The sequence below is a fragment of the Salvelinus namaycush genome, unplaced genomic scaffold (assembly GCF_016432855.1).
Source record: "Salvelinus namaycush isolate Seneca unplaced genomic scaffold, SaNama_1.0 Scaffold207, whole genome shotgun sequence".
Lineage (NCBI taxonomy): Eukaryota > Metazoa > Chordata > Actinopteri > Salmoniformes > Salmonidae > Salvelinus > Salvelinus namaycush.
In genome coordinates this window covers 106,406-133,409 of record NW_024058864.1, presented here as the reverse complement: position 1 = coordinate 133,409, position 27,004 = coordinate 106,406, and the positions used below count along the sequence as shown (strand labels likewise).

Sequence of the window (27,004 nt, the reverse complement as noted above, 5' to 3'; positions counted from 1 at the left end):
CAAATGACCTCGACTAACCTGTATCCCCGCACATTGACTCGGTACCGATACACTCCCTGTATATAGTCTTGTTATTGTCATTTTCTTGTTACAATTGTTTTTAACTTTAGTTTATTTAGTAAATATTTCTGGAACTACATTGTTGGTTAAGGGCTTGTAAGTAAGCATTTCATGGTAAGGTCTACTACACCTGTTGTAGTCAGCGTGTGTGACAAATTCTACCTGAAGTAAAATTCAATGTGGGTCTTCAGGCAACCTGTTGGCAGGCCATTATATAAATGGAGCCGGCATCCTAGCAGTCTCTCTCTTTAATGGCACTTCAGAGCATTCAGAGAACATCATGGTGAATTCAGCAGGTTTAGATTGAGAACAATGCCCTCTTTCATGAAAGACCTTGTTTTTATAGTGTTTTATAAGCATAGAGACCCAGTTTGGAAAGTCACTTCATTAGAATGGAGCTAAATTACACTATTTGAGGGAGGGCAGACTTGAAAGCAGTTCTGGTTTGTACTGATCAGTCATCAAGGGACACGTAGTAATTGTACCAAACCTGTTGGTACTAACGTGTCCTCATCCACAATAGGAAGACTTAAACTGGATATTTTAACGCATGTTTGAATATGCTACAGTTTTAACTTTGGAAAAATAGACTTTTGGGCCTATTGCAAACAGAAACACACTGCTTCGTGTATAACACATTAATAATCCCTTTTAAACAGGAACATATTGCCGTTGGTCTGACTAGCTCAGTGAAGCTAGCAGCTGTCCAACCTCATCAGAACAATGAATCTGTGAAGCAGCTCTGTCTAATATGGCTAAAATATTCCAGCTATGGTTCGGGACACCAATTAGTTTGCTTAATAGTGCCACGTGCTTTCAAGAGCGGACTCATTCTGGCGGACTGAAGTGACTGTTGGCAGGAATCTAGTGTCTCTGTCTGGGCTGGTATCACACAGCAGAATCTAGTGTCTGTCTGGTCTGGTATTACACAGGAGAATCTAGTGTCTGTCTGGGCTGGTATCACACAGGAGAATCTAGTGTCTGTCTGGGCTGGTATCACACAGGAGAATCTAGTGTCTGTCTGGGCTGGTATCACACAGGAGAATCTAGTGTCTGTCTGGGCTGGTATCACACAGGAGAATCTAGTGTCTGTCTGGGCTGGTATCACACAGGACAATCTAGTGTCTGTCTGGGCTGGTATCACACAGGAGAATCTAGTGTCTGTCTGGGCTGGTATCACACAGGAGAATCTAGTGTCTGTCTGGGCTGGTATCACACAGGAGAATCTAGTGTCTGTCTGGGCTGGTATCACACAGGAGAATCTAGTGTCTGTCTGGGCTGGTATTACACAGGAGAATCTAGTGTCTGTCTGGGCTGGTATCACACAGGAGAATCTAGTGTCTGTCTGGGCTGGTATCACACAGGAGAATCTAGTGTCTGTCTGGGCTGGTATCACACAGCAGAATCTAGTGTCTGTCTGGGCTGGTATCACACAGGAGAATCTAGTGTCTGTCTGGGCTGGTATCACACAGGAGAATCTAGTGTCTGTCTGGGCTGGTATCACACAGCAGAATCTAGTGTCTGTCTGGGCTGGTATCACAGGAGAAACCTGGACCTCTGAAAAAACCAACTACCCACTATAGACTACAAACTACAGCCCACTCCAGCGTAGAAAACTACAGCCCACTATAGACTACAGCCCACTATAGACTACAAACTACAGCCCACTCCAGCGTAGAAAACTACAGCCCACTATAGACTATAGACTACAGCCCACTATAGACTATAGACTACAGCCCACTATAGACTACAGCCCACTATAGACTACAAACTACAGCCCACTCCAGCGTAGAAAACTACAACCCACTATAGACTATAGACTACAGCCCACTATAGACTACAGCCCACTATAGACTACAGCCCACTATAGACTACAGCCCACTATAGACTACAAACTACATCCCACTATAGACTACAAACTACAGCCCACTATAGACTACAGCCCACTATAGACTACAGCCCACTATAGACTACAAACTACAGCCCACTCCAGCGTAGAAAACTACAGCCCACTCTAGACTATAGACTACAGCCCACTATAGACTACAAACTACAGCCCACTCCAGCGTAGAAAACTACAGCCCACTATAGACTATAGACTACAGCCCACTATAGACTACAGCCCACTATAGACTACAGCCCACTATAGACTACAAACTACATCCCACTATAGACTATAGACTACAGCCCACTATAGACTACAGCCCACTATAGACTACAGCCCACTATAGACTACAAACTACAGCCCACTCCAGCGTAGAAAACTACAGCCCACTCTAGACTATAGACTACAGCCCACTATAGACTACAAACTACAGCCCACTCCAGCGTAGAAAACTACAGCCCACTATAGACTATAGACTACAGCCCACTATAGACTACAGCCCACTATAGACTACAGCCCACTATAGACTACAAACTACAGCCCACTATAGACTACAAACTACAGCCCACTATAGACTACAAACTACAGCCCACTATAGACTATAGACTACAGCCCACTATAGACTATAGACTACAGCCCACTATAGACTATAGACTACAGCCCACTATAGACTATAGACTACAGCCCACTATAGACTATAGACTACAGCCCACTATAGACTATAGACTACAGCCCACTATAGACTACAGCCCACTATAGACTACAGCCCACACTGAGCAGTTACTACCTTTTTGCTTGGTAGGGCAGCATAGACTACAGCCCACTATAGACTACAGCCCACTATAGACTACAGCCCACTATAGACTACAGCCCACTATAGACTACAGCCCACTATAGACTACAGCCCACTATAGACTACAGCCCACAGCCCACTATAGACTATAGACCACTATAGACTATAGACCACTATAGACTACAGCCCACTATAGACTACAGCCCACTATAGACCACTATAGACTACAGCCCACTATAGACTACAGCCCACTATAGACTACAGCCCACTGTGAGCAGTTACTACCTTTTTGCTTGGTAGGGCAGCATAGACCACACTAGCTGTGTGGGAGGAGGTGCATCATTATCTAATGTCAGGCTATCTTGTTACTTATCTTGTTATTTGAAGCTGTGTGTGTGACTCTCGCTCCTCAGACTGTTTTCTAAACCCCCTGGATTCCCTGTGCTCTTGAATGCCACATTAATGGCCTAGCGATATGCTAGCAGGTTGTGGGGGATGCTAATTGGCTAAAGCTGCAGTATTTTTAGCCAGCGACGGTCTTTTTCATGTTGCACTGTAGCTGTGACTTGCAGTTCCTCTGACCTTTTTTTTGTTTTGTGCTCCAGTCCTCCACTACGACTGGAAAACATGATTTACTCATGCTTACATAGTCAAGTCCATCATTATGCCTTAGTTTTAAACTGACTGTATAGCGCTGGCTAACCAACAGAACCACCTATATCTGAGTGATGAAATGGTTTAGGAGAGATGACAGACTCTTCCAGTCATGGGCCGGGGCGCCTCTATTCAATTTCCTCTTTGTACTGCACGCCGTCCAGGTCTGATCTTGGACTTCCCTGAGGCTAACCCGAACCCTATCTGTAGACCTGTGGTTCAGGTATACTGGGGAAGTGCTACATTCCTGCTGAGCCCTGTTCATCCCCTCTAAATGAAAAGGGGCCCGTGTTAACTCCATATAAACTCTATGGGAGACGCTCTGCTAGAGGAAAGCTTCAAGGGGAGTATCTAGGGCTGGGAGGAAATGGGGGGCTGGGGGGAATAGGGGGGCTTGGGGGACTGGGGGAGAATAGGGGTGGCTAGGGGAGAATAGGGGTGGCTAGGGGAGAATAGGGGGGGCAATAGGGGGGTTGGGGGAGAATAGGGGGAAATGGGGGGAGAATAGGGGGAAATGGGGGGAGAATTGGGGGAAATGGGGGGGCTGGGGGAGAATATGGGGGGCCAGGGGGAGAATAGGGGGGGAATGGGGGGGCTAGGGGGGAAATGGGGGGGCTAGGGGAGAATAGGGGGGGAAATGGGGGGGCTGGGGGAGAATAGGGGGGAAATGGAGGGGCTGGTAGAGAATAGGGGGAAATGGGGGGGCTGGGGGAGAATAGGGGGAAATGGGGGGAGAATTGGGGGGAAATGGGGAGAGAATAGGGGGGAAATGGAGGCCTGGGAGAGAATAGGGGGGAAATGGAGGCCTGGGAGAGAATAGGGGGGAAATGGAGGCCTGGGAGAGAATAGGGGGGAAATGGAGGCCTGGGAGAGAATAGGGGGGAAATGGAGGCCTGGGAGAGAATAGGGGGGAAATGGAGGCCTGGGAGAGAATAGGGGGGAAATGGAGGCCTGGGAGAGAATAGGGGGGAAATGGAGGCCTGGGAGAGCGCTGTGCTGTATAACACGTAGCCTACATAAAGATCCTCTTGTTCCTGTTCTGTACCATGTACAATAAATGGACTAGCCACATGTTACAGGTCCATCTCCTAGTGCACAATGAATACATTCACTCCTTGTGTCGTGGTTCGACTGGTGGACTGGGACACCTCCAAATGTAGATTTTTCCACTGTGTGTGTGTTTGTGTGTGGAGCCTCTTCTGTGAAAAGGTTGCTCAGCTGTTGGTGTGCTGTTTTTAAAGGACTCATGTCGTGGTGTGACTTAGTCAAATCAAATTGTGTTTGTCACATACACATGTTTAGCAGATGTTATTGTGGGTGTAGCGAAATGCTTGTGCTTCTCCAACAGTGCAGTAATATCTAACAATTCACACAATATAAAGGAATGGAATTAAGAATATAAAAATACTTGGATGAGCAGCATAGATTAAGAAATATAGAATACAGTATATCCATATGAGATGAGTAATGCAAGATATGTAAGCATTATTAAAGTGACTAGTGATTTCAAGTCTGTATGTAGGCAGCCACCTCTGAGTAAGTGATGGCTGTTTAACAGTCTGATGGCCTTGAGATGGAAGCTGTTTTTCAGTCTCTCGATCCCAGCTTTGATGCACCTGTACTGACCTCGCCTTCTGGATGATAGCGGGGTGAACAGGCAGTGGCTCGGGTGGTTGTTGTACTTCCTGTGACATCAGGTGCAGTTCCCGTACCAGGCGGTGATACAGCCCGACAGGATGCTCTCAATTCTGCATCTGTAAAAGTTTGTGAGTGATTTTGGTGATAAGCCAAATTTCTTCAGCCTCCTGAGGTTGAAGAGGCGCTGCTGCGCCTTCTTCACCACGCTGTCTGTGTGGGTGGACCATTTCAGTTTGTCTGTGATGTGTACGCCGAGGAACTTAAAACTTTCCACCTTCTCCACTACTGTCCCGTCGATGTGGATAGGGGGGTGCTCCCTCTGCTGTTTCCTGAAGTCCACGATCATCTCCTTTGTTTTGTTGATGTTGAGTGAGGTTGTTTTCCTGACACCACTCTCCAAGGACCCTCACCTCCTCCCTATAGGCTGTCTCGTCATTGTTGGTAATCAAGCTTACTACTGTTTTCGTCTGCAAACTTGATGATTGAGTTGGAGGTGTGCTTGGCCACTCAGTGAACAGGGAGTATAGGAAGGGGCTGAGAACGCACCCTTGTGGGGCCCCAGTGTTGAGGATCAGTGGGGTGGAGATGTTGTTTCCTACCTTCACCACCTGGGGGCGGCCCGTCAAAGTCCAGGACCCAGTTGCACAGGGCGGCGTTGAGACCCAGCTTAATGCTGAGCTTATTGATGAGCTTGGAGGGTACTAGGGTGTTGAATGCAGAGCTATAGTCAATGAACAGCATTCTTACATAGGTATTCCTCTTGTCCAGATGAGACAATGCAGTGTGATGGCAAATACATCGTCTGTGGACCTATTGGGGCGGTAAGCAAATTGGAGTGGGTCTAGGGTGTCAGGTAAGGTAGAGGTGATATGATCCTTAACTAGCCTCTCAAAGCACTTCATGATGACAGAAGTGAGTGCTATGGGGCGATAGTCATTTAGTCCAGTTACCTTTGCCTTCTTGAGAACAGGAACAATGGTGGCCATCTTGAAGCAAGTGGGGGACAGCAGACTGGGCGAGGGAGAGATTGAATATGTCCGTAAACACTCCAGCCAGCAGAACAGACTATGGGAGGAGCACAGTACTACATAGAGCCATGACTACATGGAACTCTATTCCACATCAAGTAACTGACGCAAGCAGTACCTCATCTTCACAAGGTCCTTTGCTGTTGTTCTGGGATTGATTTGCACTTTTCGCACACCACAGTACATTCATCTCTAGGAGACAGAACGCGTCTCCTTCCTGAGCGGTATGACGGCTGCGTGGTCCCATGGTGTTTATACTTGCGTACTATTGTTTGTACAGATGAACGTGGTACCTTCAGGTGTTTGGAAATTGCTCCCAAGGATGAACCAGACTTGTGGAGGTCTACATTTTTTTTTTTTTTAGTTCTTGGCTGATTTCTTTAGATTTTCCCATGATGTCAAGCAAAGAGACACTGGGTTTGAAGGTAGGCCTTGAAATACATCCACAGGTACACCTCCAATTCACTCAAATGATGTCAAGTAGCCTATCAGAAGCTTCTAAAGCCATGACATCATTTTCTGGAAATTTTCCAAGCTGTTTAACGGCACAGTCAACTTAGTGTATGTAAATTTCTGACCCACTGGAATTGTGATACAGTGAAATAATCTGTCTGTAAACAATTGTTGAATAAATTACCTGTGTCATGCAAAAAGTAGATGTCCTAACCGACTTGCCAAAACTATAGTTTGTTAACAATACATGTGTGGATTGGTTGAAAACGAGTTTTAATGACTCCAACCTAAGTGGATGTAAACTTCTGACTTCAACTGTAAATACGAATGCTCTGAGGATGCGGCTAGGGATGCCATCTGGGCACGCTTAAATGCCTTACTCATGTCGGCCACGGAGGACGGAGGAGAGCCCACAGTCCGTGTCTGTGGCACTGTATTATCCTCAAAGCGGTGACTGTTCTTGTCCGGAAGCAAGACGTCTGTGTCCGTGACGTGGTTGGTTTTCCTTTTGTAGTCCGTGATTGTCTGTTGAACCTGCCCCACACGTCTTGTCTGAGCCGTTGAATTGTGACTCCACTCTGTCTCTCTACTGACGTTTTGCCTGTTTGATTGCCTTATTGAGGGATAACTACTCTATTTGTATTCATCCATATTCCCAGTCACCCTGCCTTGGTTAAATGCGATGGTTCGCGCTTTGTTTTGCATTAATGCTTCCATCTATGTGCGGCTTCCGGTTAGGATAAGTTTCAATAGTACAACATCTCCTATACACTTCCTGATAGTAGATAATAGAAGTATCAGTTTATTTAACGGAGGCTACCCGGAACATATCCCAGTCCGCGTGATCAAAACAATTACGAAGCATGGATTTCCGATTGGTCAGACCAGCATTGAATAGTCCTTAGCACGGGTACTTCCTGTTTGAGTTTCTGCCTAATAGGAAGGGAGGAGCAGAATGGAGTCATGATCAGATTTGCCAATGGGAGGGTGGGGGAGGGCCTTGTTGGCGTAGCAGTGGTCGAGTGTTTCAGCAGCGCGAGTGTTTCAGCAGCGCGAGTGTTTCAGCAGCGGTCGGGTGTTTCAGCAGCGGTCGGGTGTTTCAGCAGCGGTCGGGTGTTTCAGCAGCGGTCGGGTGTTTCAGCAGCGGTCGAGTGTTTCAGCAGCGGTCGAGTGTTTCAGCAGTGGTCGAGTGTTTCAGCAGCGCTAGTGTTTCAGCAGTGGTCGAGTGTTAGTCAATGTTTTGACAGAAGTTTGGTAATGTTTTTCTCAAATTTACTTTAAAATCCCCAGCTACAATAAATGCGGCCTCAGGATATATGGTTTCCAGATTGCATAAAGTCCAGTGAAGTTCTTTTGAGGGCCGTCGTGGTATCGGCTTGAGGGGGCCGTGACTATAACTGAAGAATATCTTGGGAGATAATACGGTCGGCATTTGCTTGTGAGGAATTCTAGGTCGGGTTAACAAAAGGGCTTGAGTTCCTGTATGTTTCACATGGTGTGATATCATGAAACATACACCCCCACCCTTCTTGCAGGGAGATATTTATTCCTGTCTGCGCGATGAACTGAAGCCAACTGGCTGAACGGACTCATATCCCGAGAGAGCCACGTTTCCATGAAACATCGGGGCGGCAGGTAGCCTAGTAGTTAGAGTGTTGATGGATCTTGAATCCCAGAGCTGCCAAGATAAAAATCTGTCATCCTGCCCCTGAACAAGGCAGTTAACCTCTCTGGGACGCTAGCGCCTTGTTCAGCGCATGGCCAACATCCAGTGAAAAATGCAGAGCGCCAAATTCAAATAAATTACTATAAAAATTTAACTTTCATGAAATCACACATTCCAATACACCACTGTTCCAATACACCAAATTAAATACACCAAATTAAAAGCTACACTTGTTATGAATCAAGCCAACATGTCAGATTTCAAAAAGGCTTTACGACGAAAGCACACCAAACGATTGTTAGGTCAGTACATAGCCACAGAAAAACACAGCCATTTTTCCAGCCAAAGAGAGGAGTCACAAAAAGCAGAAATAGAGATAAAATGAATCACTAACATTTGATGACCTTCATCAGATGACGCTCATAGGACTTAATGTTACACAATACATGTATGTTTTGTTCGATAAAGTTCATATTTATATCCAAAAATCTGTTTACATTGCCGCGTTATGTTCAGTAATGTTTTGCTTCCAAAACTTCCGGTGATTTTTGCAGAGAGCCACATCAATTTACAGAAATACTCATTATAAATGTTGATGAAAATACATGTGTTATGGAACTTTAGATAAACTTCTCCTTAATGCAACCGCTGTGTCAGATTTCAAAAAAGCTTTACTGAAAAAGCAAACCATGCAATAATCTGAGTACAAACAGATATCTGCCATGTTGTGGAGTCAACAGTCAGAAATAGCATTATAAATATTCACTTACCTTTGATCTTCATCAGAATGCACTCCCAGGAATCCCAGTTCCACAATAAATGTTTGATTTGTTTGATAAAGTCCATCGTTTATGTCCAAACACCTCCTTTTGTTCGCGCGTTTAGTACACAATCCAAACTGACGATGCGCTGGCAAGTCCAGGCAAAAGTTCAGACAGTCATAATACAGTTGGTAGAAACATGTCAAACTAAGTATAAAATCAGTCTTTAGGATTTTTTTATCATAAATCTTCAATAATGTTCCAACCGGAGAATTCCTTTGTCTTCAGAAATGCTATGGAACGCAAGCTACCTCATGTGAATACGCGTGGCCAGGTCATGGCACTCTGCCAGACCTCTGACTCAATCCCCTCTCATTCCCCCCTCCTTTATAGTAGAAGCATCAAACAAGGTTCTAAAGACTGTTGACATCTAGTGGAAGCCTTAGGAAGTGCAACATGACCCCATTTCCACTATCTTGGATAGGCAAAGAGTTGAAACACTACAAACCTCAGATTTCCCACTTCCTGGTTGGATTTTTTCTCATGTTTTTGCCTGCCATTATGAGTTCTGTTATACTCAGACATCATTCAAACAGTTTTAGAAACTTCAGAGTATTTTCTATCCAAATCTACTAATTATATGCATATTCTAGCTTTTAGGACAGAGTAGCAGGCAGTTTACTCTGGGCACCTTTTTATCTTTTTATTTTATAGCTACTCAATACTGACCCCCTGTCCCAAAGAAGTTAACCCACTGTTCCTAGGCTGTCATTGAAAATAAGAATTTGTTCTTAACTGACTTGCCTAGTTAAATAAAGGAAAATAAAAACCGTATGTTACAATTCCTAATGTTTCTCTGGAAGGAGATCCTCGCCCTGAGCTCGTCAACTTCATTATCCAGAGACTGAACGTTAGTGAGTAATATACTCAAAGTGGTGGGTGGTGTGCGTGCCTCCGGAGTGGGGCTAAAAGTCCGGCTTCTCTGCCGGTGGTGTTTTGGAACAGCCTCTGGGATCATTATGAACAAAGGATCCGGTTCGGGAAAAGCATATTCCTGGTTGTAATGCTGATGAGTTACCGCCGCTCTGATATCCTAAAGTTCTTCCTGGCTACATATTTCTTGGGCTAATGTAAGAAATAACACATGAAAAAATGTAATACAGCAGAGTTACCTAAGAGGTTGAAGCACGGCACCCCTGTCCGTCGGCGCCAGGTCTATAGTGTGATGGACTGAAGCGCTTAGCGTCTAGAGTGTGAGCGGTGGACTGTAGGGCTGCATTTTTGGGGGGACCAATTGTTTAAAATCTATTTGCCGGGGCATCCCAAGTGGCAGCTGGCCGTGACTGGGAGACCCAGGAGGCGGCGCACAATAGGTCCAGTGTCATCCGGGTTTGGCGTGTAGGGACGTGGCAGGGATGTTGCGTCCCAACGTGCTCTAGCGACTCCTGTGGCGGGCCGGGCGCATGCACACAGTCGCCAGTTGTACAGTGTTTCCTCCAACACATTGGTGCGGGTGGCTTCCGGGTTAAGCGGGCATTGTGTCACGAAGCAGTGTGGCTTGGCTGGGTCGTGTTTTTCTGAGGACGCATGGCTCTCGACCTTCGCCTCTCCTGAGTCCATACGGGAGTTGCAGCGATGGGACAAGACTAACTACCAATTTGGATACCAGGAAATTTTTGGGGAAAAGGGTTAAAAATAAAAGTTGTCTTCCGGGAAGTGCCTACTTAAAAAAAAAAAATGTATTGTACAAATGTAGGTAGGTTCCTCCCTGTTTTATTGTTCTGTTTGGTATATAGAGTTAAGGGTAAACGTTTTGCAGCAACTTTTAACGGTTTGCGACTAATGAATACACCCCAGGTGTCAAGCACATATCTGTTAGTGCCACGCTCACTTCTAAATAGACCGCCATTGCATTTCCCCCAAATCATTATTGTATTTGTCACGTGCCAAATAATCCAGGTGTAGACCTTACAGTGAAATGCTGACTTACAACAATGCAGTTTTAAGAAAATACTAATAAATAAAAATTAAGATAAGAATAACAAATAATTAAAGAACAGCAGTAAATGACAATAGCAGGGTTATATACAGGGGGTACCAGTACAGAGTCAATGTGGAGGCTATATACAGGGTATTATACAGGGGGTACCGGTACAGAGCGGTCATCTCTACTGATATCAGGGCAAACCATGCAATAGACCGCCAAAGCAGAACTTTTGCATTACACCGCCATCCCCAGGTGTGGCATATTAAGGAGCTGATTAAACAGCATCATTACATATGTGCACCTTGTGCTGGGGACAATAAAACAATAACACATCCGGCTTCTTCATCTGCATCTTCTTCATCTGAGACCAGACAGCTGAGGAAACTGAGGAGTATTTCTGTCATAAAGCCCTTTTGTGTGGAAAAACTCATTCTGATTGACCCACCCATGGCTGCTCCACTGCCCAGTCATGTGACATCCATAGATTAGGGCCTAATTTATTTAGTTCAATTGACGGATTTCCTTATGAACTGTAACTCAGTAAAATCGTTAATTTTTATGTTTTTGTTCAGTACATATGGGTAATACTACTATAGAAGCCTAAAGAACTGCTTCGACACCTTCCAGGACCATCTAGCTACCAGATCTCCCCCCCCCCCCCATGACAGGGAGTTACCAGACGAATGCAGGGGTCTCTCTGGAGGCTGTACTCCATGTTCTGTATGTGATCTTTTCCACGCTACATGCTGGTATGACCAGCCACATTGCCCAGACCTAGAAATACATCTCTGGATGGTGACTGCATGTACAGCTAATGCATAGTGACTTAGTCCTATAGTGACAGCCACACTCCTTTTCCTATTTATATCTCTGGATGGTGCAACGCAGCCACATGCTTCAGCTGGCGCCTAGCCGAACCCAACGAGTGTGATCGCATGCTTCAGCTGGCGCCTAGCCGAACCCAACGAGTGTGATCGCATGCTTCAGCTGGCGCCTAGCCGAACCCAACGAGTGTGATAGCATGCTTCAGCTGGCGCCTAGCCGAACCCAACGAGTGTGATCGCATGCTTCAGCTGGCGCCTAGCCGAACCCAACGAGTGTGATCGCATGCTTCAGCTGGCGCCTAGCCGAACCCAACGAGTGTGATCGCACGCTTCAGCTGGCGCCTAGCCGAACCCAACGAGTGTGATCGCACGCTTCAGCTGGCGCCTAGCCGAACCCAACGAGTGTGATCGCACGCTTCAGCTGGCGCCTAGCCGAACCCAACGAGTGTGATCGCACGCTTCAGCTGGCGCCTAGCCGAACCCAACGAGTGTGATCGCACGCTTCAGCTGGCGCCTAGCCGAACCCAACGAGTGTGATCGCACGCTTCAGCTGGCGCCTAGCCGAACCCAACGAGATCGCATGCTTAGTGTCTGGATGCATTTCCTGCTGGGATAGTAGTTACAGTTGAGGTTTCAGGCTGTGACTCGTGCTAATCTGTCGGTGGGGTTTAAATCCCACCGGACTCTAGTCATCCTTCCTCCTGCCGCCTCCTTGCCTTTCGCATGGCCATGGCCGTCTCTTAAAGGTACAGTCTCTGGTACTTACGGCTAGTCGATAGCCAGTAATGTATAGTGGTCACCGGCCAGGTCTTGGAGGGAGATCTAAGCAAAGTAGCTGATGGTGTCTTTAAATGAAATGGACAGATCTACAAGAGCTACTGTTTTGGGACGTAAACAAATGCAAGGGTGTGCTGTTTGGAGAGTGCAGAGTGCTGTGTTTACTGAAAGACAACCCCATCAATATCCAGACAGCAGTCAGTACGTGTACACACAGGGCACTTTTTAGTCTGTATTCAGTACAGTGCATTCGGAAAGTATTTAGACCCCTTGACTTTATCCACATTTTGTTACGTTACAGCCTTATTCCAAAATGTATTACATTTTTTTTTTAAATGTACCTTTAATCTCAACACTATCCTGTAATGACAAAGCGACAACAGCTTTTTAGAGATTTTTGCTAATTTTAGACCCTTTGCTATGAGAATTGATATTGAGCTCAGGTGCATCCTGTTTCCATTGATCATCCTTGAGATGTTTCTACAACTTGATTGGAGTCCACCTGTGGTAAATTCAATTGATTGGACATGATTTGGAAAGGCACACATCTGTCTATATAAGGTCCCACAGTTGACAGTGTGCAAGTTGGAGCAAAAACCAAGCCATGAGGTTGAAGGAATTGTCCATAGAGGTACGAGACATGATTGTGTCGAGGCACAGATCTGGGGAAGGGTACCATAAACTTTTTGCAACATTAAAGGTCTGCAAGAACAGTGGCCTCCGTCTTTCTTAAATGGAAGACGTTTGGAACCACCAAGACTCTTCCTAGAGCTCGCCGCCCGGCCAAACTTAGCAGTCGGGGGGAGAAGGGCCTTGGTCAGGGAGGTGACCAAGAACCCGATGGTCACGCTGACAGAGCTCCATAGTTCCTCTGTAGAGATGGGAGAATCTTCCAGAAGGACAACCATCTCTGCAGCACTCCGCCAATAGGGCCTTCATGGTAATGGCCAGGCGGAAGACACTCCTCAGTAAAAGGTACATGACAGCCTGCTTGGAGTTTGGCAAGAAGGATTTTGACCATGAGAAACAAGATTCTCTGGTCTGATGAAACCAATCTTCAACTCTTTATCCTGAATGCCAAGCGTGTCGTCTGGAGGAAACCTGGTATCATCCCTAAGGTGAAGCATGGCGATGTTGGTGGCAGCATGCTGTGGGGATGTTTTTCAGCAGCAGGGACTGGAAGACTAGTCAGGATTGAGGGAAAGATGAACTAAGCAAAGTGCAGCGATCCATAGCACTCAGGACCTCAGACTGGGGCGAAGGTTCACCTTCCAACAGGACAAAGACCCTAAGCACACAGCCAAGACAACGCAGGAGTGGCTTCGGGACAAGTCTCTGAATGTCCTTGAGTGGCCCGGACTTGATCCCGAGCCAACACCTCTGGAGAGACCTGAAAATAGCTGTGCAGCGACGATCCCCAGCCAACCTGATAGAGCTTGAAAGAATCTGCCGAGAAGAATGGGAGAAACTCCCCAAATACAGGTGTGCCAAGCTTGTAGCTTCATGCCCAAGAAGACTCGATGCTCGATTGCAGCCAAAGGTGTTTCAACAGAAAGTACGGAGTAATGGGTATGACTACTTATGTAATTGTGACATTTGTTTTTTATTTATACTTTTGCAAAAATTTCTAAACATGTTTTTGGTTTGTCATTATGGGGTATTGTGTCTAGATTGAGACAAATACAATTTAAAACATTTTAGAATTAGGCTGTAATATAACAAAGTGGAAAAAGTCGAGGGGTCTGAATACTTTCCGAATGTCTTCTATGTAGACATTGGGGGCAGTTGTGTGATTGTGAACATCTTGTTTTATCCTGTCAGGACGGAGCAGTCTGCTGACGAGAGACTTGTTCACATTGTTGGCAGTTTCAAACCCATTTTTTTTTTTTTTTTTTGGCTTATCCGATCTCTAATCTGTTTTTCCTGCAGTCTGAACAACCAAAAAGCACATGGAATCTGATATTTCAAGCCACACTTTAAACCACCTTCGTAGGTGATTCCTGGCCATGCGACTTGTCTGAACAGTGAAATCTGATTTTATTTGCCCTCAAGTGGTTTTTAGACTTTATTTGCCATATCTTCTTGCTTGCTAGCTACTCTTGACAGTTTGAGAAGAACATGTGGCAGCTAATTGACTTGTTAATTGTTTACAAATTATTGCATGTGCTAAACAGCTGCCTAGCTAGCCAGCTAACTGACGTGGCTAGCCAGCTAACTGACGTGGCTAGCCAGCTAACTGACGTGGCTAGCCAGCTAACTGACGTGGCTAGCCAAAAAGGACCAATTTTGAAAGTTGGATCATTTTATCCTTTGAGGCGTTGTGTTCTTCCACTATGACATTGAAATGTCCATGGTGGACTTTGTCACCTTAGTTACATACTTTCTGAATGATAGGTGGTGATGCTCCAATCAGCCTACAGCACTGTGCACACATCTGGCATTACTATGACAACTAGCGTAGCCTTGTCAGCAACACACCTGGTGTTACTATGACAACACATCCGATTTGGTCACTTTTTGTTGTCTTGTTGTTTGGACAGTCAGTATTCCAAAACGGATTTTGGAAAAGCAAACTGATTCGTGCATCAAGGTCTGCAGTGTGAACTAGGTTTTAGAGGTTGTTGGCAGAAAGCCTCATGGTTTTAGGAGTTCCGGGTTTATGTCTGGATGTTGGATAGACGGCTGAATGAGACTGACAGCCAGCTGAACCATACGTCATGCACCTGTTACCGGTTAAATCTACAGCAATTAGGCTTTGTGCGCCATCCCTTTTTGAAGTAGATCTATTCAGACAACCATAAATCATTATCTTTCCGCTCGTTAGATGACATTTTATTCATTTAGCAGACACTACAGAGCGACTTAGCATCCATTTTAAAGGTAGCTAGGTGAGACAACCAGATGTCATTCATAGGAAGTGCATTTTCCCTGACAGTAGCTATCAGCAATGTCTGTGCTAGTCTGTCTGTATGCCAACCTGTTGTATAGTGACTGTGTTGCTTGTCTCTGAAGTCGGGGTGAAGAGTAGCAAAGATACTGCTAATCTACACCAGTTACTGGAATCTTCAGTCATTTTTGTAATTAACAGAAAATGTATGACAATCAAGTAATTTATACTTTGTTAACTTGGTAAATAATTATTCATTAATATATAGTGTTAATGTGTCTCCCTGAAGATCTAGTAGATAGACCATATGGTCCAAGAGAATTATCCTTTTGAAAGATGCCAAAATGATGGTAGTTTACTGGTCTACTACCAAAGTTGTTGCTATAGATATCTAATCTCAGCAAAAAAGAAATGTCCCTTTTTCAGGACCCTGTCTTTCAAAGATCATTTGTAAAAATTCAAATAACTTCACAGATCTTCATTGGAAAGGGTTTACACCAGGAACACACAATCCCTCCATCAGCGCTCAGACTGTCCGCAATAGGCTGAGAGAGGCTGGACTGAGGGCTTGTAGGCCTATTGTAAGGCAGGTCCTCACCAGACATCACTGGCAACAACGTTGCCTATGGGCACAAACCCACTGTCGCTGGACCAGACAGGACTGGCAAAAAGTGCTCTTCACTGACGAGTCGTGGTTTTGTCTCACCAGGGGTGATGGTCAGATTCACGTTTATCGTTAAAGGAATGAGCGTTACACTGAGGCCTGTACTCTGGAGCGGAATCTATTTGGAGGTGGAGGGTCCGTCATGGTCTGGGGCGGTGTGTCACAGCATCATCGGACTGAGCTTGTTGTCATTGCAGGCAATCTCAACGCTGTGCGTTACAGGGAAGACATCCTCCTCCCTCATGTGGTACCCTTCCTGCAGGCTCATCCTGACATGACCCTCCAGCATGACAATGCCGCCAGCCATACTGCTCGTTCTGTGTGTGATTTCCTGCAAGACAGGAATGTCAGTGTTCTGCCATGGCCAGCGAAGAGCCCGGATCTCAATCCCATTGAGCACGTCTGGGACCTGTTGGATCGGAGGGCTAGGGCCATTCCCCCCAGAAATGTCCGGGAACTTGCAGGTTCCTTGGTGGAAGAGTGGGGTAACATCTCACAGCAAGAACTGGCAAATCTGGTGCAGTCCATGAGGAGGAGATGCCCTGCAGTACTTAATGCAGCTGGGTGCCACACCACTTTTGATGTTTACCCCCCCCCTTTGTTCAGGGACACATTATTCCATTTCTGTGAGTCACATGTCTGTGGAACTTGTTCAGTTTGTCTCAGTTGTTGAATCTTGTTATGTTCATACAAATATTTACACATGTTAAGTTTGCTGAAAATAAACACAGTTGACAGTGAGAGGACGTTTCTTTCTTTGCTGAGATATATATATATATATATACAGTATATCACAAACGTGAGTACACCCCTCACATTTTTGTAAATATTTGAGTATATCTTTTCATGTGACAACACTGAAGAAATGACACTTTGCTACAATGTAAAGTAGTGGCCTGCTGGAGGTCATTTTGCAGGGCTCTCGCAGTGCTCCTCCTGCTCAAAGGCGGAGGTAGCGGTCCTGCTGCTGGGTTGTTGCCCTCCTACGGCCTCCTCCACGTCTCCTGATGTACTGGCCTGTCTCCTGGTAGCGCCTCCATGCTCTGGACACTACGCTGACAGACACAGCAAACCTTCTTGCCACAGCTCGCATTGATGTGCCATCCTGGATGAGCTGCACTACCTGAGCCACTTGTGTGGGTTGTAGACTCCGTCTCATGCTACCACTAGAGTGAAAGCACCGCCAGCATTCAAAAGTGACCAAAACATCAGCCAGGAAGCATAGGAACTGAGAAGTGGTCTGTGGTCCCCACCTGCAGAATCACTCCTTTATTGGGGGTGTCTTGCTAATTGCCTATAATTTCCACCTTTTGTCTATTCCATTTGCACAACAGCATGTGAAATTTATTGTCAATCAGTGTTGCTTCCTAAGTGGACAGTTTGATTTCACAGAAGTGTGATTGACTTGGAGTTACATTGTGTTGTTTAAGTGTTCCCTTTATTTTTTTGAGCAGTGTATATATATATACAGCTCCCTTTTTGCAACCGTAGTGAAGAGAATATTATGAAGCTTCATTTCTGTTTCACAACGCCTGTTTAAAAACAACTTTTGGTCTTCCTGTGTAACTATTGTCTCACTGTGGTGGGTTTAGTGTTGGCCTCACTGTGTAACCCTTGTCTCATTGTGGTGGGTTTAGTGTTGGCCTCACTGTGTAACCCTTGTCTCATTGTGGTGGGTTTAGTGTTGGCCTCACTGTGTAACCCTTGTCTCATTGTGGTGGGTTTAGTGTTGGCCTCACTGTGTAACCCTTGTCTCATTGTGGTGGGTTTAGTGTTGGCCTCACTGTGTAACCCTTGTCTCATTGTGGTGGGTTTAGTGTTGGCCTCACTGTGTAACCCTTGTCTCATTGTGGTGGGTTTAGTGTTGGCCTCACTGTGTAACCCTTGTCTCATTGTGGTGGGTTTAGTGTTGGCCTCACTGTGTAACCCTTGTCTCATTGTGGTGGGTTTAGTGTTGGCCTCACTGTGTAACCCTTGTCTCATTGTGGTGGGTTTAGTGTTGGCCTCACTGTGTAACCCTTGTCTCATTGTGGTGGGTTTAGTGTTGGCCTCACTGTGTAACCCTTGTCTCATTGTGGTGGGTTTAGTGTTGGCCTCACTGTGTAACCCTTGTCTCATTGTGGTGGGTTTAGTGTTGGCCTCACTGTGTAACCCTTGTCTCATTGTGGTGGGTTTAGTGTTGGCCTCACTGTGTAACCCTTGTCTCATTGTGGTGGGTTTAGTGTTGGCCTCACTGTGTAACCCTTGTCTCATTGTGGTGGGTTTAGTGTTGGCCTCACTGTGTAACCCTTGTCTCATTGTGGTGGGTTTAGTGTTGGCCTCACTGTCTGGTCTATTCATATTACTGACAATGTACCAAGCTGATCATATATATGTTTTGATGATCAATGAGTTACTTGTAGATGGATTAAGTCTGGATCTAGACTCTGCTTCCTTGTGTTTTTGAACCATCCCTATGCATTGATATGGGTTGGGGCAAAAATATATTGTGCCCCCTATTTACACGCTCTTGTTGCTAACTGCTGTTTTTTCTTTTCTCTAGGAGGAGACCAGGGGGTCTTGAATGGCTACTTCAGTAACTGGGCAACAGCAGATATATCCAAACACCTCCCCTTCATCTACAACCTCAGCAGCATAGCAATCTACACCTACCTTCCAGCATTCAAACAGTACGTACTCAGTCTACACCTACCTTCCAGCATTCAAACAGTACGTACTCAGTCTACACCTCCCTTCCAGCATTCAAACAGTACGTACTCAGTCTACACCTACCTTCCAGCATTCAAACAGTACTCAGTCTACACCTACCTTCCAGCATTCAAATAGTACGTACTCAGTCTGCACCTACCTTCCGGCATTCAAACAGTACGTACTCAGTCTGCACCTACCTTCCGGCATTCAAACAGTACGTACTCAGTCTACACCTACCTTCCGGCATTCAAACAGTACGTACTCAGTCTACACCTACCTTCCGGCATTCAAACAGTACGTACTCAGTCTACACCTACCTTCCGGCATTCAAACAGTACGTACTCAGTCTACACCTACCTTCCGGCATTCAAACAGTACGTACTCAGTCTGCACCTACCTTCCGGCATTCAAACAGTACGTACTCAGTCTGCACCTACCTTCCGGCATTCAAACAGTACGTACTCAGTCTGCACCTACCTTCCGGCATTCAAACAGTACGTACTCAGTCTACACCTACCTTCCGGCATTCAAACAGTACGTACTCAGTCTACACCTACCTTCCGGCATTCAAACAGTACGTACTCAGTCTGCACCTACCTTCCGGCATTCAAACAGTACGTACTCAGTCTACACCTACCTTCCAGCATTTAAACAGTATGTAATCATGTGATAGAGAACCGTGTGTAGATCTAGTTGCTGGTTTAGGCAGTAACTATTATCTGGATATATCTGTATTTCTTGCATTGAGAAACATTCTGATAAATCCCAAACTAAATATTTAAGGTGTTGTTGATAATTCCCTGCCGAAACATTAACAACTCATAAGAGTCGAAGCCGGGAGGCGTTCTACTAAACTATAAGGAATTGTTTTAAGAAGGTCACACCAAGGATCATTAGCCAATAGAAACACCAAGGATCATTAGCCAATAGAAACACCAAGGATCATTTTAGCTATTTGATTTTGAATTTCAAGACCCCTTGATGTATCAAAAAGAAGAGAAAATTAGTTTGTTATTTTAGAAACACATTGAATAACAGGTGGTCCTTACTGCTATTAGCCAATAGAAACACATTGAATAACAGATGGTCCTTACTGCTATTAGCCAATAGAAACACATTGAATAACAGATGGTCCTTACTGCTATTAGCCAATAGAAACACATTGAATAACAGATGGTCCTTACTGCTATTAACCAATAGAAACACATTGAATAACAGATGGTCCTTACTGCTATTAGCCAATAGAAACACATTGAATAACAGATGGTCCTTACTGCTATTAGCCAATAGAAACACATTGAACAACAGATAGTCCTTACTGCTATTAGCCAATAGAAACACATTGAACAACAGATAGTCCTTACTGCTATTAGCCAATAGAAACACATTGAATAACAGACAGTCCTTACTGCTATTAGCCAATAGAAACACATTGAATAACAGATAGTCCTTACTGCTATTAGCCAATAGAAACACAATGAATAACAGATGGTCCTTACTGCTATTAGCCAATAGAAACACATTGAATAACAGTCCTTACTGCTATTAGCCAATAGAAACACATTGAATAACAGATGGTCCTTACTGCTATTAGCCAATAGAAACACATTGAATAACAGATAGTCCTTACTGCTATTAGCCAATAGAAACACATTGAATAACAGATAGTTCTTACTGCTATTAGCCAATAGAAACACATTGAATAACAGACAGTCCTTACTGCTATTAGCCAATAGAAACACATTGAATAACAGATAGTCCTTACTGCTATTAGCCAATAGAAACACATTGAACAACAGATAGTCCTTACTGCTATTAGCCAATAGAAACACATTGAATAACAGATGGTCCTTACTGCTATTAGCCAATAGAAACACATTGAATAACAGACGGTCCTTACTGCTATTAGCCAATAGAAACACATTGAATAACAGATGGTCCTTACTGCTATTAACCAATAGAAACACATTGAATAACAGATAGTCCTTACTGCTATTAGCCAATAGAAACACAATGAATAACAGATGGTCCTTACTGCTATTAGCCAATAGAAACACATTGAACAACAGATGGTCCTTACTGCTATTAGCCAATAGAAACACATTGAACAACAGATGGTCCTTACTGCTATTAGCCAATAGAAACACATTGAATAACAGATGGTCCTTACTGCTATTAGCCAATAGAAACACATTGAATAACAGATGGTCCTTACTGCTATTAGCCAATAGAAACACATTGAATAACAGATGGTCCTTACTGCTATTAACCAATAGAAACACATTGAATAACAGATGGTCCTTACTGCTATTAGCCAATAGAAACACATTGAATAACAGATGGTCCTTACTGCTATTAGCCAATAGAAACACATTGAACAACAGATAGTCCTTACTGCTATTAGCCAATAGAAACACATTGAACAACAGATAGTCCTTACTGCTATTAGCCAATAGAAACACATTGAATAACAGACAGTCCTTACTGCTATTAGCCAATAGAAACACATTGAATAACAGATAGTCCTTACTGCTATTAGCCAATAGAAACACAATGAATAACAGATGGTCCTTACTGCTATTAGCCAATAGAAACACATTGAATAACAGTCCTTACTGCTATTAGCCAATAGAAACACATTGAATAACAGATGGTCCTTACTGCTATTAGCCAATAGAAACACATTGAATAACAGATAGTCCTTACTGCTATTAGCCAATAGAAACACATTGAATAACAGATAGTTCTTACTGCTATTAGCCAATAGAAACACATTGAATAACAGACAGTCCTTACTGCTATTAGCCAATAGAAACACATTGAATAACAGATAGTCCTTACTGCTATTAGCCAATAGAAACACATTGAACAACAGATAGTCCTTACTGCTATTAGCCAATAGAAACACATTGAATAACAGATGGTCCTTACTGCTATTAGCCAATAGAAACACATTGAATAACAGACGGTCCTTACTGCTATTAGCCAATAGAAACACATTGAATAACAGATGGTCCTTACTGCTATTAACCAATAGAAACACATTGAATAACAGATAGTCCTTACTGCTATTAGCCAATAGAAACACAATGAATAACAGATGGTCCTTACTGCTATTAGCCAATAGAAACACATTGAACAACAGATGGTCCTTACTGCTATTAGCCAATAGAAACACATTGAACAACAGATGGTCCTTACTGCTATTAGCCAATAGAAACACATTAAATAACAGATGGTCCTTACTGCTATTAGCCAATAGAAACACATTGAATAACAGATGGTCCTTACTGCTATTAGCCAATAGAAACACATTGAATAACAGATAGTCCTTACTGCTATTAGCCAATAGAAACACATTGAACAGATGGTCCTTACTGCTATTAGCCAATAGAAACACATTGAATAACAGATAGTCCTTACTGCTATTAGCCAATAGAAACACATTGAATAACAGATAGTCCTTACTGCTATTAGCCAATAGAAACACATTGAATAACAGATAGTCCTTACTGCTATTAGCCAATAGAAACACATTGAATAACAGATGGTCCTTACTGCTATTAGCCAATAGAAACACATTGAATAACAGATGGTCCTTACTGCTATTAGCCAATAGAAACACATTGAATAACAGATAGTCCTTACTGCTATTAGCCAATAGAAACACATTGAATAACAGATAGTCCTTACTGCTATTAGCCAATAGAAACACATTGAATAACAGATAGTCCTTACTGCTATTAGCCAATAGAAACACATTGAATAACAGATAGTCCTTACTGCTATTAGCCAATAGAAACACATTGAATAACATATAGTCCTTACTGCTATTAGCCAATAGAAACACATTGAATAACATATAGTCCTTACTGCTATTAGCCAATAGAAACACATTGAATAACAGACAGTCCTTACTGCTATTAGCCAATAGAAACACATTGAATAACAGATAGTCCTTACTGCTATTAGCCAATAGAAACACATTGAATAACAGATGGTCCTTACTGCTATTAGCCAATAGAAACACATTGAATAACAGATAGTCCTTACTGCTATTAGCCAATAGAAACACATTGAATAACAGACAGTCCTTACTGCTATTAGCCAATAGAAACACATTGAATAACAGACAGTCCTTACTGCTATTAGCCAATAGAAACACATTGAATAACAGTCCTTACTGCTATTAGCCAATAGAAACACATTGAATAACAGTCCTTACTGCTATTAGCCAATAGAAACACATTGAATAACAGTCCTTACTGCTATTAGCCAATAGAAACACATTGAATAACAGTCCTTACTGCTATTAGCCAATAGAAACACATTGAATAACAGATGGTCCTTACTGCTATTAGCCAATAGAAACACATTGAATAACAGATGGTCCTTACTGCTATTAGCCAATAGAAATACATTGAATAACAGTCCTTACTGCTATTAGCCAATAGAAACACATTGAATAACAGATGGTCCTTACTGCTATTAACCAATAGAAACACATTGAATAACAGATAGTCCTTACTGCTATTAGCCAATAGAAACACATTGAATAACAGATGGTCCTTACTGCTATTAACCAATAGAAACACATTGAATAACAGATAGTCCTTACTGCTATTAGCCAATAGAAACACATTGAATAACAGATGGTCCTTACTGCTATTAGCCAATAGAAACACATTGAATAACAGATGGTCCTTACTGCTATTAACCAATAGAAACACATTGAATAACAGATGGTCCTTACTGCTATTAGCCAATAGAAACACATTGAATAACAGTCCTTACTGCTATTAGCCAATAGAAACACATTGAATAACAGATAGTCCTTACTGCTATTAGCCAATAGAAACACATTGAATAACAGATGGTCCTTACTGCTATTAGCCAATAGAAACACATTGAATAACAGATAGTCCTTACTGCTATTAGCCAATAGAAACACATTGAATAACAGATAGTCCTTACTGCTATTAGCCAATAGAAACACATTGAATAACAGACAGTCCTTACTGCTATTAGCCAATAGAAACACATTGAATAACAGTCCTTACTGCTATTAGCCAATAGAAACACATTGAATAACAGATGGTCCTTACTGCTATTAGCCAATAGAAACACATTGAATAACAGATAGTCCTTACTGCTATTAGCCAATAGAAACACATTGAATAACAGTCCTTACTGCTATTAGCCAATAGAAACACATTGAATAACAGATGGTCCTTACTGCTATTAGCCAATAGAAATACATTGAATAACAGTCCTTACTGCTATTAGCCAATAGAAACACATTGAATAACAGATGGTCCTTACTGCTATTAACCAATAGAAACACATTGAATAACAGATAGTCCTTACTGCTATTAGCCAATAGAAACACATTGAATAACAGTCCTTACTGCTATTAGCCAATAGAAACACATTGAATAACAGTCCTTACTGCTATTAGCCAATAGAAACACATTGAATAACAGTCCTTACTGCTATTAGCCAATAGAAACACATTGAATAACAGATGGTCCTTACTGCTATTAACCAATAGAAACACATTGAATAACAGATAGTCCTTACTGCTATTAGCCAATAGAAACACATTGAATAACAGATGGTCCTTACTGCTATTAGCCAATAGAAACACATTGAATAACAGATGGTCCTTACTGCTATTAGCCAATAGAAACACATTGAATAACAGATGGTCCTTACTGCTATTAGCCAATAGAAACACATTGAATAACAGATGGTCCTTACTGCTATTAGCCAATAGAAACACATTGAATAACAGATGGTCCTTACTGCTATTAGCCAATAGAAACACATTGAATAACAGATGGTCCTTACTGCTATTAGCCAATAGAAACACATCCAATGCAACTAAACATCCGTAGTTTAAACTAACGGATTTAGATATGCTAATTAGATTGCGTCAGGGTGCGGACATTGACCTTTGGGGGGAGAAAGATCAGCCAGCAGCTGTGGCTCAATAGTAGACTACCTGTGAAACCCCTGGCAGGGCAAGTCTTCTTGGGCTGTGAGAGAACGGTTAGGCGTAAGGCGATACAGTCACGTGTGCTAATGCCATAACGTCAGTTTAGGGGACAGCCTCATGGGGTTAGATATCCAGCCGGAGCTCCACAGAGCTGAGACCAGTGTACGAAATAGAGGCCTTCTGTTTTTTAAATACTTTTTTTTTATGCCTCTGCTGGTCAGTGGCTATTCTCTCCCCTGGCTGTCGGGCTCTCGCTCCCTTCACGTCTTCTCTTCTCTTCACACACTCTCTCTTTCTCCGTGTTGGAACTTGTCAAACCAAAGCATTTACAACGATCTTTAACTGCCAGGTATGAGTCACAACAAGAGAAAAGTAAATCAACATGTATTCTGTTCCAGATACGGGGGCAATGCCAAGGTGGTTCACTTCCTGGGTCAGACCAAGCCGTGGAGCTACACGTACGACCCCACGACCAAGAGGCTCAGCGGGGACATGCAGGAGACCTCCACACACCCCAGCTTCCTCCTGGACTGGTGGTTCCTCTACTCGTCCTCTGTGGTGCCCATGATGGCGGAGGGATACGGAGACCAGCCCTTCCACTCTGGCTGTGTGGAAGTCCGTCTAGAAGTATTAAAACCTCTTGTCCTTCCTCTACGGAAACTGTTATCAAAACAGTTTGAATTAAGTGATTACTTGGATGCTTATTGTTAGTAAAAGTAAATGTTGGACCCACCTCCTGAATGAATTAATACCAAAAAGATATATATATATATATATATTATGATTAGTCTTTCTAAAATGTAGTGATACTTCAGCCCTGAAGGCTATTGATGTCTAACCCTCTCATTCGTCCATCCAAAGTTCCAGTCCTCTGTCAAAGAAAGTTGTGACCACCGTGGTCACTGGCCTGGGTCATGGTCACAGATCATTAGTCACAAGGAAGGTGGCTGGAAGGTATGATGATGACTAGGTGGTTGTGATGCTGGGCTTAACAGACCTGGTCACTAACTATCGCTGCTTCTTGTGGACAATCTCTGTTTGAACAACACAACCTGGCTTTGCTAATACTATAGCCGTGTGTTCTCTGATGATCCAGTAGATGGACGGTTTGCAGTAGCGGAAATGTCTTGATATAAATGCCAGGTTTTAGATGACTGTTCTGTAGCTGCACTGACTGCAAAGGAACCCGTGTTTCTCCAGAGCTCTTAGTTGTGTGACTTGTTCCATAATCGATCAAATCGCTCCCTTCTAATATTCTTGTATTTTTTTTTTTCTTGTCCTCTTCCAGGGAAGCAGCACGTCACATGACTCCCATCACACTGAGCCATACATGTCACCAGAGACATCCGAGGAACGCAAGCAGAAATGGGAGCAGGGCCAGGCGGACTACATGGGAATGGACTCGTTTGACAATATCCAGAAAAAGCTTGATGCTTTTCTCAAATAGAGGAGAAACAGAGTTTGAGTGATTCAGTTTAGTTAGTTTCTCCCCCTCCCCTCCCACACACACAACTCTCCCATTTTACCAATAGTTGGTTCTCCATATTAGTGGGCCATTACCCACCCCAGCTAGAACACAATTCTGTTACGATGGGAAACGTTCTGACATTGTTGGCAGAGGGCATCCAGCTGTGCAATCCTTGTATAGTATGTTTATCCTGTCATATATGTACTGTGACGATTACGACACTGAAGAGCCAATTTATTGACCAGCTTTTACAATACCTATATATATTTTTTTCTATTTGTGAAGAAAATGTTTCGAATTTAAACCGCAATAAAATAATAAATAAATATGGCCTTGGTATATGGACATGAGCCTTTTTCCACGTGTGGACACTGACGATCAATACTGTAACTAAGACCTGAATGCTTTGTCCTGCCATGTCTACACAACCTGGGCCTTCAGAAAGTATTCACAACCCTTCACTCGATCCACATTTAGTTGTTACAGATTGAATTTAAAATGGATTTTAACACAATATCTGATTTTGTCAGTGGATTGTTTTTTTTTGTTGACACATTTAACAGAAGTGTCTTGAGTCAAGTGTTCAACCCCTTATGGCAAGCCTAAATAAGTGCTTACCATGATTTTTGAATGACTACCTCATCTCTGTACCCTCCATACATCTTTTAAGGTTGTGCAGTGAATGTAACAAATAAGATTCAACCTCAGAAGGGCACCTATTGGTAGAGGGGTAAACATTTTTTTAAAGCATACACTGAATATCCCTTTGA

General features: G+C 43.4%; 1 protein-coding gene across 2 annotated transcripts in view; it reads left to right on the top strand.

Moving 5' to 3' along the window:
* Positions 1 to 26,571, top strand: part of LOC120038060 (glycogenin-1-like) — a 41,116-nt gene extending 14,545 nt beyond the window's left edge. Inside the window, exons 5-8 of one of the 2 annotated variants that reach the window (XM_038984002.1) lie at positions 18,620 to 18,746; positions 25,165 to 25,393; positions 25,628 to 25,720; positions 26,055 to 26,571. In XM_038984002.1, coding sequence (XP_038839930.1) covers positions 18,620 to 18,746; positions 25,165 to 25,393; positions 25,628 to 25,720; positions 26,055 to 26,213 — 608 coding nt within the window. In that variant the 3' untranslated portion in view covers positions 26,214 to 26,571. The remainder of the gene's footprint in view (positions 1 to 18,619; positions 18,747 to 25,164; positions 25,394 to 25,627; positions 25,721 to 26,054) is intronic. The other variant, XM_038984003.1, reaches the window with a different exon arrangement.
* The last annotated feature ends 433 nt before the right edge of the window (positions 26,572 to 27,004 follow it).